At 37.8% G+C, this 13,428-nt stretch overlaps 1 protein-coding gene across 2 annotated transcripts in view; it reads left to right on the forward strand.

The window, feature by feature from the left end:
• The first annotated feature begins 5,621 nt into the window (after positions 1-5,621).
• Positions 5,622-13,428, forward strand: part of LOC137146929 (vitellogenin-1-like) — a 43,700-nt gene continuing 35,893 nt past the window's right edge. For both annotated transcript variants that reach the window (XM_067538601.1, XM_067538602.1), the window contains exons 1-6: positions 5,622-5,715; positions 6,067-6,087; positions 6,303-6,454; positions 8,121-8,372; positions 10,289-10,450; positions 11,281-11,432. In XM_067538601.1, the coding sequence (XP_067394702.1) occupies positions 5,676-5,715; positions 6,067-6,087; positions 6,303-6,454; positions 8,121-8,372; positions 10,289-10,450; positions 11,281-11,432 (779 nt within the window). In that variant the 5' untranslated portion in view covers positions 5,622-5,675. The remainder of the gene's footprint in view (positions 5,716-6,066; positions 6,088-6,302; positions 6,455-8,120; positions 8,373-10,288; positions 10,451-11,280; positions 11,433-13,428) is intronic.

Genomic DNA, 13,428 nt, shown 5'->3' on the forward strand with positions numbered 1-13,428 from the left:
AGTCAAAGTTTATCAGAATAAAACATTATACTGGCATTTCCCTCTTTATTATCCACTGTGACCATCGCCAGGAATACAATTACATGCGGTGCCTCTTGTTATATCAAAACCGTGTTTGAAAGGTAGGTTCACAAGCTGTCTGTAACTCCTGAATATCCTATCTGTATAGTCACTGTTTCCTCACCAAGGTGAGTTAAGTGAAGGCACAGTTTCATGGCAAGGCTAATTTCAGAACTATTTGAGGTTGTATCTTCATAACAATGCCACAGAAATTAAGAGCGACCTGACCATGAAGTGTAAATAAGGTAAGGTGAACATACAGCAGATATCTGCTGGTGCCACAGAATTACACAGCAAACCCCAGCACACAGATATGACCTGACTCTGGTATCAAGTTGATTGACATTTTCCCTATCCAAGGACTACCTGCCTCAAAAAAAAAAAAAAAAAAAAAGCTGAAGCCAAGTAATTAGCCTGACAGCTGATGATGAGTGCTGATGAATCAGTACCTTCCCTTTCTGCAAATATATAATTTCCATAATTAATTTAATAATTTGCCTTTTTTCAAAACACATTTCCCTCTTTTTTACCTTTAATCCCATTGTAGAAGCTCAAAAATCAAATGATATGTGATTTTGTTCAAAGGTGGACATTCAGTGAGGGATGGAGTTGTGTTGGATGTTGTGGGGTTAGATGATAATGAATATAATTTGTTCCTATGGTTTCTGTCAGGGATGCGGAGACTGGAGCTGGCTGGAGGGGAAAAATTCCATTTCTTTACAACATTTGAGATTTTTAAATTTATTTTTGTTCCACATGGGAATGAAAACAAAACCTTTTCAAACAATTTTGTGATAAAGAATTGAATTCAAACATCCATTTTCAAATAGAAAAGATCAGGTTTCGATTCCGCTCTCTCTGTCTGCCTCTCTCTCTGGAAATAAGTCGAATGTCCACTCTGAAAGTCAGTTGCTTTCCTGTTGAAAAGTTCACTAAAACTGGTACATCTCCACTAAATATTTCAGCTTTAGCGAAACAGCATAGTTCAATGAAAAATCATTTCATAGAAAATGTTCCAACCAGTTTTACTGTAGGCTTTGGCTAAATGCCTCTTTTAATTTTTGCATACTCCAAAAGAACGACAGAAATAAATAGTTTTGCCTTCGTTGTCATTGTGACGTTACTGTCTCTGATCCCACTGGTATGACTCCACTGAAATCAATGGGATTAACCAGTATAAAACAGGAGTAACATAATAGGAAATTAGGCCTGCTGCTTTATCTCTAGCATATTGGACTGAATTGTCAGGGCTTTGGTTGTTTCAGAACAACAAAAGCAACTTTTAAAGTAAGCTGATGTAGCAAAGTCCCTTTGTGAATGCAGTATAATCAGTATCTGGCAGCTTGGCCCAACCTAGAGAACATTCCTTGTTAGTTACCTTTTGCCCCAGAGCCAGAGCCACAGAATACAAAACATTGTCTTGTAAGCTGCACTGAAATAATGGCTATTGAATATTTTTTAAATTTCTTAGTGATTGACTGTTAGATATGATTTGTTTGGTCATTTTAACCCTTCTCCATCTTTAGAAGCTGTGTCAAATTTGAAACCAAAAATCTTAGCCACCCTCTTACATCCATTTTAACCTTCTGTGGTTGCTTGGGAGCTGTTTTGCTAATCCCCCCTTTGTTGTTAGGCAATATATTAGCAGGAGGAAAATGGCATCACTGCACCATAATTCAGCAACATAAATACAGAACAAAGAGAGTGCAGGGCTATCGGCAGCAGTCCAACAGCAGATAATAAGTCTCTGTTACCTGAGTAGAATGTGTTATGGAAAGACAACGCTGGTGTGGAAGCAATAGTTCTAATCAGGTTAATTAGCCTGTATTAATGTTTCAATTATCGTGTGAGTACCCTGTAAATTCAAAGCATCCTACCTTATCATACTGCAGCCCTTGTAAGTATACGTTGCCATCATGCTCTCCGTAACTCTCCCCACCCCCACATATTGAAATAGTGCACATCACAGTCCTTATTACATGTGTTGCTGTGGCAATGGCAGAGAATAGTAGCATTGTGAACTTCTTTCACTTGCTTTTTTTTAAGATGCTCCCAAGAGATTTCCCATCATTTGAAAAAACATGTTTTGCTCACTCTTTCTATTTTAGCAATACCTATGTAGTCTGCAAATGAAGTCTGTGGCCAGACTACAAATTCCTTCCTCCATGTGAAAGTATGCACCCACTAGCTCGTTACTGTAGGGGCTTTTTAGTTGTATTTATATTAGGTGTATTTCAGTAGCGCTCATCACTGTATTTGCCTTTTAAATTAATTTCTTAAAGTGGTAGATTGTTTATTCCTTCTGACCTGGATGTTTTGGGGGGAAACTAGTGCCACTCCCCTCAAAGTCAGTGGCAAAACTCTTAGGTCTGTCTTTCAGTTACACACTGAATTTGTGGCGGGTGGGGAATGGTCCACCAAGCTCCCCCTTGAAAATAATAAAAGATGTAACAAATTTCTGTCTCTCTTTTTCCCTACACCCAGGAAAACCAACTCAGATAGTGGGGATCCAGGCACTTGTGTGTGTACCCAGGACCCTAGTACGGCAGGAATATATCAGGTATGTCTCCCTGTGCTGCAATCGTACCTTCGCCGTGCAGTGTAGACAGACCTGTACTTAAGCATCCAATATTTGGGTGCTTATACAAGCTGATCACAAACTTTGCTCCTTTTAAGGATCACTAAAGTAATGCAAATGTTGCATTATCAGGCTAGAGCAAGGCTATCAGACCTATAAAGTCTTTTATTAAAAGAGAAACATCTTATAGCATCATATTAAAATGTCTGAGTGCCTCTTTCGCGTTATTGCAATACTGTGTTAATAGTCTCACATTAATAGTCTTACTCACAGTGTTTCAACTTTGCGTACTATGCAAGCCTGGCCAGTTCATCGTGATGGCACAATATTACTGCAGCAGTCAGGCTTATATCATTGATTACGGCACAATGAAAGAACAGTAACAGAAGCAGCAGAATTCTGAATGTTTCCCACTCAGAAAGTATTATGTTGCCACTATACATATAGACACTTTTATAGTCTGCAAACAATGTGACGGCACAAAAAATAAGCATTTTCTTCATTAGAATACTTCCCACAGTCACCATTGTATACTTAACCCCCAATTCAACAAAGGCAAAGGGGTAAGAAAACTATATAGCCAGTGAATGTTTTGAGTCTCTCTTACTTTTCTCATTAGTAATAACTAAATCAAACTGAAATTAAGTTAGGATTTCTTAAAAGAAAGTTAATGAGAAAGTATACACATACACATTTGATATTAGAACTCCAGGGCTCAAAGATCTTCTTGGATTATTCACCACCTTTTTAATATAGTTTTTATAGCATTTTATTTATAACTGTGCAAACTTTCTATTTCTTTCCCCCCACTTTATGCAGATTACAGCTTTGATGGGGAAACACTAAATGGGAGGAACATGTGAGCTGGGATAAGTGGCGATACTTAGAAAGACAGAATGGGACATTCTTTTAGGCTGGCAGTTTCAAAGGAGTTAGATGTCCATCTCCCATTGAAAGTCAATCAAAGTTGGACATCTACCTCTTGATTATTCAGTAAGGATCTACGATCTGAATTGGCACAGAAGCAATGACCTAAATATGGATCTGTCATAACAACTCAGACATATATCTTGCAAATTGGAACATGTTTTAATAGGAGGAAATATTTTCATTGGTTTTTTACATTGGTTTTTTTCATGATTTTCTGGACTGGGGTATTCAGGTGTATACATTTTGTTTTACGGAAGGCAGGTATGAGCCAAGGATTTCCAGGACTTTTTAGGGGAATCAATAATAAGGGTCCCCAAATGAGTTTGCCCTCATCCTACTTATTTTTGTCCACCATTGGGTTCCCACATTGATTATCTATTCAACTCTAACAATGATGTACAACAGCTGCCCTGTCTGGGCAGAGTAACTGCTGTTGCCACTGCTAAGCACAATGGCTGTCCACATAACTGACTCCTCCTCAGATGCACTGGCACAGCACTAGTCTGTAATTCCTGCATTCGGGTAGCAATGAAGTACATGAAGTAGTATCATGATGGTAGAGAGGTGGCTGTTAGATGGAGCTTCCAGGAAATAGATTTGTACGCCCAGAATCAGTCTTAAAAATCCAACACAGTTTTTTATTCTTATTATTCTTAATGAAGTAGCAGCCTAAGGAAATCTTTTTGTTCTCTTAAGAATGTATTTGAGCTGCCTGCATGTGTGCCTAGCTTGCAAAAACTTTTTTTTACCTTTCATAGCCTCAAAGAAATACTAGATATATATTTTGAATTCTCCTTCCCTCGCCACTCACCAACCTTAGCACCCAGACACTTTAAAATTATGTCTTTTACTTGATAGATAATTTACAGCAAACATTTGCCCTTAAGGCAAGATTAAATTCAAAATGGACGTAGACTCATTCCAAATATGCATAAGTGAGGTTTTGGGAGAAAAAAGATTTACAACGAATTGTGAACTTTTTCCAAAGGAAGATTAAAATAAATGTCACGATTACAACAAGATGGGCATCATGTAAGGTGAGTGGGAGATACTGGGTAACATTTTCAAAACCACCTAAGTGATTTAGTAGCCATTCCTTTCAAAGTCAATGGGATTTAACACACCTAACTCACTCAAGTGTTTTTGAAAATTTTACCCACTGCCTTTTCTTACAGGCTCCTCCTAAGACATCAGAGAGCAAAACAGATATACTTGTCTCGGTATATATGATCCTGCCTCAGCAGAGGGGGATGGACTCGACAACATTTCGAGGTTCCTCCAAACCCTATGCTGCCACGAAAATGGTGAATTTTCCTCTAATTTTTCTGGTGTAAATCAAGAGTAATGCCATCGACCTTAATGGCCAGCACATTTACTTTGGATTTACATACATGTAACTGGCAACAGAATCTGGGGGATAACTGAGTGGATTGTTCTCCCGAGATAGCTTCACACAAGTCTGCAATAAGGCTCTGCTTCTTCAAAGAGAACCATGCAGGGGGAAGCCATGCACTGTCATTAAGCCTCATTGGCTTCGAAGGGGCTCTGCGCTTGCATGGTTTTTCTCTGCAGGATTGTGAGCGAAAGCAACATGCAGAAATCTCAGTCACTGGAAATTAAATCATACACAAATCCTCCTTTTAGACACAGCTATGTCACTTTGAAGAGCGGATGTAAGTCTTAAAGAGCTTTTGGTCCAGAAACTCAGGTGGTGTAAATCAGCATGACTCCACTGAATTTAATTGAGCTATGCTGGGTTATATTAGCTGTGAATCTAGCCCCACTGTTTTTAAAGTAAACTCAAATATTTATTGCTAATTGTTGAATTATTGTACAAATGTGTGTGGAGAACTGGAAAAAAAAGGTAGAAAACAAGAAATATCAGAATTAGATTCTATATTTCATATAAAATACACATTTGGTTTAAATCATCCAATAGATTTGCATGAACAGCATTCCTACCCTAAGAAATGTTTGTTTTTTGATTGATCAATACTGATCCTGAAATATGCTTATTCATCAAAGTGAAGTTCCAAACTAATCATGTGATAGATTATGCCTTTATAAAAGAGAACCCGGCACATTCACCTTTAGCCTATCCTTCATAATGAGGGACTTAATTCTAGCTCTGACTTTGACCCTTGTGGGTAAGTACCTTATCTATCTGAATAGGTTTCTAGCAGAGAATTTTTTTGAATAAGGCTTAGGAGACTAATTGTTGTTCATTTATAAACATAAACTTCAAAGTTGTATAAATGGACAAGAACACCAGATAGCAAATTCTTCTTTGTCTAGAGGAGGGAAGTTTGGATATATTCAGACCTTAGAATAAAAGTCTATGTTTAAAAATTAATATAGAATTAACTGGAAAGCACTATGCAGTATATACTTCACAGGTTGAGATAAAAATTTGGACAGTAAATCTTTTTTTAAAAATTGTAAAATGATTCTTCTATTTTTCTCTGTATCTTAATGTCAGTATTTTTTTTCTCTTTCAGGGGGGCAGCAACTTAATTATCGTAAGTATTTTTCCTATCAGATGATATAATTGTAGTGTGTGCAACTGAAATATAATCTGAAAGGCATATGAATATTTAATATAGTTTTACAACTGATAATATGCTTCAGAAGTAATACAAAATGAACAAATTGATCTTTGCTATTTGGAACTAAGAATACTAAAATATGTTCTATGGGTTCTCTATAATGTTTACTGGGCATTGTTTCTTTACAGAACCTGATTTCAAAGAAAACAAGGTTTATATATATGATTATGAAAGTATGCTTCTCAGTGGACTTCCAGACAGAGGACTTGCAAGAGCTGGAATAAAAATAAAAAGTAAAGTGGAAATTAGTGGCATTGGGCCAAAACTTTGTCTTATTTGGGTAAGAAAATGTGTCCCATTTGAAATCTGAAATTACCTTCCTACATTACTTTTTTTTTTTTTTTTTTTCAAGCTTGGGGGAAATAATTGTGTTTCATCATATGTTTGGCTTACTGAGGCAGAATGAAAGTAACACTGTTATTCTGTTATGAATTCCCTATATTCTATTCGCACTTTGCCAGGTAATTCTCAGCCCAAGCCAACCTTGGGCTTTAAGGATTTCTTCTGCTTTGTGGTCAGGAAGACAACAGAATGTAATTTCAAATGCATAATAATTTATTACTGGATCAATTCAATTGTTCCCAAATTGTACAACCTAAGATTATTTAATCAACTGATTTTGTAACCAGCAAACATACAGAAATAAACATATTATAGCAGCTGGATGTCATTCAATATTTGGCATAAATATTTTTTCTAGCTGTTTCTTTAGCTTCAGGGGGAAAGTGCCATGTTGTGCTATACTGAGTTTGTATTCATTTATTGTGTGCTGACATTGAAATTTCTGAGTAATTACTAAAGATTTCTGATGATATGAAAATGATTTTGACCTTTAATGTAAGCCTATGTGTGTTTCCAGTGAATGTATTGAAACATACCCCTCTATTGCTCTGGACAGACTCCACTTAGTCTTGTATGTGTATGGAAGAAAAATGATCTTTTTAAAAGCTTTCACTTGGCTAATTGAAAATTATAGATAGGAAAGACTAGTGGCTGTGTCCTTATAAGTGCCTGAAAAGTGCGGGAACTGAAGAAGCTATCTGCGGTTATGCGTTCTTATAGGATATAATGAAAGGCATTTGGAAATTTCTCTCTTGGGTTATGTAATATGACATGATCTTTCACCTATAGGAGAAGTTTCATTTTTATGCTGTTAAATTTAAAGCATGTGATTTTGGAGGAGTGGATGGTACAGGAGATTAATCTTTCACCTTTAGGCCACTGGTTCATATCCACTTCAAGTTAAAATTGATGGTCTCAGACTCGTTCCCTGTAGACAAGTGTCTTCATCACAAAACCATCAGCATAACTCTCACCCATGTTGGCAGTCTCCATTGAGCCCTGGAGACTGAACATATATGGCAGAAGCACACTGAAGGGACAGTGTGTTGGGGGCAGGGAGGTTTACACTGCAACAGGGCTAGAATATGAGGTAGAGAAAGAGAGATCTACAGCCATCTGAACCTCCAACCCCAGGGTTCCCCAGCCAAATGTATGGGGAGGGACAAATCCTCCACTCTGCTCCCTATCCCCCAATACTAACAGTGACTCTAAGAATATCGCAGCAGCCATGTCACTATTAGTTCTTGACCCTTAGCTGTGCTCTGTGATTTCAGTTGGGGGGATGATAGAGAGCACCACCAGACTTAATGCTGCCCCATGCCACATTAACTTGCACCACAATTTACTGCAGGGCTTCCACCAACACTAGAAAGCTACTTAGTGTGGCTCTTCTCTGGCTCATTGTACACAGGCCAACTTTTGAGTCAGACAGATGATCTGAGAATTGGGACAAAGCCTAGTATGTGTGAAGGCATACTCAGCCACTTTTCATGCCTGCAAGTCCCTGTCATGGCTTTTGTCTGAGCTTTTTGCTTCCTAAAATCTTAAGAAGAAAAGTTAATGGAAAAAAGGTAATAGGAAATCTATTTCCATTTCTCTCACAGATTCATTCACTCGAAGCGGCAGAATACAATGGTGTCTGGCCTAGAGATCCGTTCACACGGTCATCTAAACTGACCCAGGCTCTTTCAGCACAACTCAGAAACCCCATCAAATTTGAATACAGCAATGGCCGGGTTGGAACTCTTAAGGCTCCAGATGCTCTCTCAGATGATGGTCTTAATTTCTATCGAGGAATTCTGAATGTACTGGAATTCACCATGAAGAAGTCACAGAATACGTATAACTTACAAGAGGTGAGTACTTCGCTTTGGTAATTATGTTTGTGGTGTAATTTGAATAAGCATACACTTCTGGTTCTTCTGATACATGTATCTGAATTCAGTGTTAAGTGTATATTTACTAGCAACATTTAGACTTAGAAGAAAGTTGTTCATTTATTTTGTACCACTACTGATAGATCTGCACCTTAATGGTACAGAGAAATGTATAGATTTTTAATTTAATTGGTCAAATGATTTCAGGAGTGTATTAACAACATTAGAACCTAAAGAAACATGGTTTGTGTTTCCAGTAAAAGGAAACCACTCTGAAAGTTACAATATTAGTCTACAAAAAATCTGAATAATACATTAAAACAAGCTGAAACCCTCAGCATATTACCAACATTTCAGCTAGAAATAATAGCAATTTGATGTCTCTAAGAAATCATGTATACTTTAATCTCCTTTAGCTCCTGTTTTAGGAGGGCTATAGTACATATGTTGTTGTAAATGGCATTGTCAGTTGTACTTGATGTTCTATTGGAATTTCCACTATAGGATGGATTTTAATACCTTTTTTAAATCACCCCACATTAAAATTCACCACACAGATTGCAATTTATTTAGTTTTGCATGAATATATTTACACTGATGTGGCTGATCTTCATTTGGAGATCAGCAAAACCCTGGATATTAAATTATTTCAAATTCTTTTTATTGAAAATGTAGATCAAAATCACTTTAGTTTAGAAAACTGAAATACTTGATATGAACAGAGTAAGGTTTTGAAATGAGCTTCGGGATCTCATATTTTTCATAATATTTGTCCTACCTGAAGCACCATATTGAGTCCTGACAGTTGTAGCACACGCAGTATTTTGCAATGTCCAGTTTCACATCTTCATTATTTCTAAATGAATTGGTTATATGAGGTAGCCCTGTCGCTAACCTACACATATGGGTTTAGCTACTGAAATCCTGTCTGAATTTTCATTATTTTACTGAGTCATTCACTCATTAATTAACATTGGCATCTTTCCCTGAGGATCTCAAAGTTCTTTACAAGGGAAGATAGGCATGACAGGTCCCAAAATACAGAAGGTGAATCTGAGCTACAGGGTGTGACCCTATATTCCTGTGCATCCTAAACTCCCAGTGAGGTCAATGAGAGTTTGGGGTATTTAAGGAATGCAGAATCAGATGATAAATGACTTGCAAAGGGTCACTTAATTAATGGGCATTTTAACTTTGGTCTGAAAGATCAGGTCCTGTACCACTAAGTCCCTGGAGCAATTGTACACTATCGTTAACAATAATAAGTCAGGAAATTAGCCATTCCCTCCAAAAATGCATTTACTTATCTCCCTTTAACATTAGCAGAAGTCCTGTTCACTGACTGAGGTGAACCAATACTCCTTATACATATAAAATCTTAAAGTAGTATTAAGCATCTGAGTTAAACCTTAAAATGCAAGAACATCCACAGTTAAAGCTCCACTATTCTTAACTAATGTATAATTACTGGTGCTCACATTGTGTGTCAGATTATCTGCTATTCTGCAGCCTCTAATAGAGGAATGTATGAGCTGGAGATTAGGTATAATGGGATTTTTAAGGGCAAAGCATCAGCCACAACTCTGAAATCTCTTGCTTTTAAAGTTTAATTCTGACTGATCAAATTATTTCAGCACATATTTATTAATTTTTTTCCAAATTACACTTCAGATTCCATAGTCCCTAATTGGAAATTGATACAAACCTCCCACTTAGCCAAAATTTTGTCCCACTGAAAGTGGGACTTTTGTCAGTGCTTTCAATGTGTCCCTTTGGCAGTATATACATGTTTTTTAAAAATAGTCAGAGAATAGTAGAGCACCATGTTGAGCATCCAGGAATTCTGCATCAAGAGAAGCATTCTCTGAGAGCTGACTGGTTCTCGTTTTTGGCAGGCTGGGATCGATGGGGTCTGCAATACAACCTATGTGATTAAAGAAGACAAGAAAGCAAATCAAATGTATGTGACAAAATCCAAGGACCTAAGTAGCTGTGATGAGAGAGCTCAGATGCATACTGGTTCTGCATATACTTACCAGTGCCCAGCCTGCAGGGAAGTAAGTAAAATGGATTTATATTTTAACACATTGTGGGGCTGATTCTTCTCTCTCATGCATTGGTTTTGCACCCATTTAACGCCATTGACTTCTGACTTACGCCACTTTAAATGGAGGCAAATCAGGCTTGTTATATCTAATTACCTATATTTGCTTTCTGCATGAAATTCACATGTACTGGCCAATGCAAAGCCTCTGTATCACACTATACCTTCAGAACAGTGGTGCATATGAGACTTGCTGTCTCTACTCAGAACAAAATTTTACCCTCTCAAAAGAATGATCAGTTCCTTAAATTTAAGGAAAGAAAGGTTTATGTTTAAAATTCTTAAGAGTATGAGCAATGGGATTGAACTCCATTATGTAAATATGCAAGCAGAATTCACATAAGATATTAAAGGGAATAATTCAGAGAGTAGCTCTGCCAGCAAATGGGCCATACTGAGGCTATGTCTTCACTGACAGTGGCAAATTCGCCACCGTCAGATCAACCTCTCTGGATCGACTGAGCGGTCAGTGAAGACCCACTCAGTCGATCCAGAAATCGACATATTAAGACCACCTCCTCAAGTAGCGTAGTGCTGCATTGACAGGAACAGCACGCAGTGCAGTGAAGATGGCGTGCAGAAGAGAAGTAGAGAAGTTGACAGGAGTTATGCAATTTTTTTGCGTAGCTTGCGTAACTCCAGTCGACTGCCGCCGAATCTTGGAGGTAAGTGAAGACAAGCCCTGAATGGTATAAGTGGTATTTTCTGACCCTAATATTTATGAATTCTATTCATGGAATTTAAGTTAAATAATATTCTATTTGTCACTTTTTCATTCTGAAGAAAAACAAGTATTCCCGGGCAGCCACTACTTATAATTACAAAATCAAATCTTCACGGGAGGAGGCTTTAATTGTACAAGCGGATGTCCAAGAAGTCCATCAGTTCACACCATTCAATGAGATTACTGGAGGAAATGTTGTAGTAGAAGCAAGGTACTGTACATCTGCGTAACTTATCCAAAATTGCATATCCCTTTAATTCAGTAATTCAGCATGTAAGTAATTCAGTCAAATTCCCTAACTGAAACAAGACCTCTGCATCTACTGCACGTTGACTGGTAATATTTCATTACATAAAGCCTCAAACAGTTAATATAAAAAACAACCTTCACTGTTAGTCATAAATCTGAAACACATGCATCACCATCCAAAGTTTGCTAGCTAAAGTTGGCAATGTCTGATGAGTTTATTTCTCTGGGATATTTGATTTATGCCTTAAAAGCCAAAACAAATGCAATTTGATCTGAAAAAATGCAAACTAATGTACATGTAGTAAAATACTCTGACACACAGTTACTCACTGAAAGGAAGATCTCTGGAAAATCATATCACTGAAAGAGACCCAGGTGGATAGTTCACAAAACCAAACAGCAGTTTGAAATTTGACATATTGCCCGTGCAGTTATGGGTATGGCTGGTTGAAAATTTTCCATCACTACTGCTTATGATGGAAAAATGGATTTTTAACAATGAAACATTATGCTAAAAAGTGTTTGCTGTCTGTGGAAAATTTTGAGTTTATGTCAAAAACATTTTGGCCGAAACCTGAAAGTATTTGGCTGAAAATTTAAACCTTCCAGTTTTCAGGTTTTTTATGAATATTTTTTTCATTTTCAATAAAAGTTTCCGCAGAAACAAATTATTTTATGACCTGCTCTAGTTATGGGTTTTATATACAGAGGCACCATGTCACAGAGTAGGGAAGAGAGAGAGTTCTTTTTATCACTTAGATATATATCACCTCAAGCCAGATCCTAGCTTATGGCAACTGGCATTGCTCCAGTAACTTCAGTGAGGAACTGGCCCCTCCACTATAACAATACCAGAAATATTATGACAGATTGGGAATTCAGAGAACTGCAACAAAAATGAATTAAGGGCTGGAGACTAATTAATTAGTCAAGAGACGCATAAGTGGGTATGATAAGTTGGCTAAAGAGGGGGTAGGATAAGGTATTTTAAGGAACTTTTTCACTCGAAGGACCAGATGTGGGTACAAAATGGGGTGGTGATGATGCCAGGCATTTTATGCAGCTCAGGAAAGGATCAGGCACAATTGCAGACCGGGCGTCAGATCCTAGGTTGTCATAAGTTAGCAGTACTCTCTTAGAGCCAATGGACCTACACCAATTTCCACCCTCTTAGGACCTGGCCCTCTGTCTTCAGGGAAACACAGAACTGCTCCCTTCCTATTCCTCAGGGGTTGTTCGATGCCCCAAAAGGGTGGAAAAGAGACTCAGCAGTGGCTTTGTTCTGTTCCCAGCTCCTATACTCCATGAATTGTCCAGAAGACTTGGCCAACCATATGAGGGGTAGTAAGAGGAGGACATGCAGCCTGGGTCTCCAGGAAACATTTGTCAGATAACTAAAGCTACTTTTAATACATTTTTCTTATAGGTCAGAAGTAAAATATCAAGACATTTAATACACTTGGGGATCAGGTTTTCAAACTGCTCAGTGCTGGCCTAACACTTCTCCCATTGAAGTCAAGGGGAGTTCTATTATTATTTTACCATTTAACCCCACATCTGGGCCATGGCTAAATTACAAGCCTATGGCAGCCTAGTTCCCAGAATAGATCCAGTGTACACTGACAGGCATAGGTGTTCTGCCAATGTAGTGGCACCACTTGCCCCAACAACATCAGCTAATGCCAACAAAGAGTGCTTTTGCTGGCAAGATGCATCTACACTGGGGGATTTATTGGCATAGCTGCATCACTGGATTTTTTCCTCCTCCACATTCCCAGCTGACATTGCTATGCTGATATAAGTTTTAAGTGTGGACCAAGCTTGAATATTCATTCTTCCATATATATTAATATACCATTTTCCCATGTCTTCTGTGCACATATACCTCTTCTACTACATCAGAGCTGAAGGTATATAATAGATTTGGCATGTTCTGGAAGGGATAGAAAAGCCTGTCT

This window comes from Emydura macquarii, unplaced genomic scaffold (genome assembly GCF_026122565.2).
Source record: "Emydura macquarii macquarii isolate MOO-44397 ecotype Brisbane River unplaced genomic scaffold, CSIRO-AGI_Emac_v2 contig_480, whole genome shotgun sequence".
NCBI classification, from domain to species: Eukaryota; Metazoa; Chordata; order Testudines; family Chelidae; genus Emydura; species Emydura macquarii.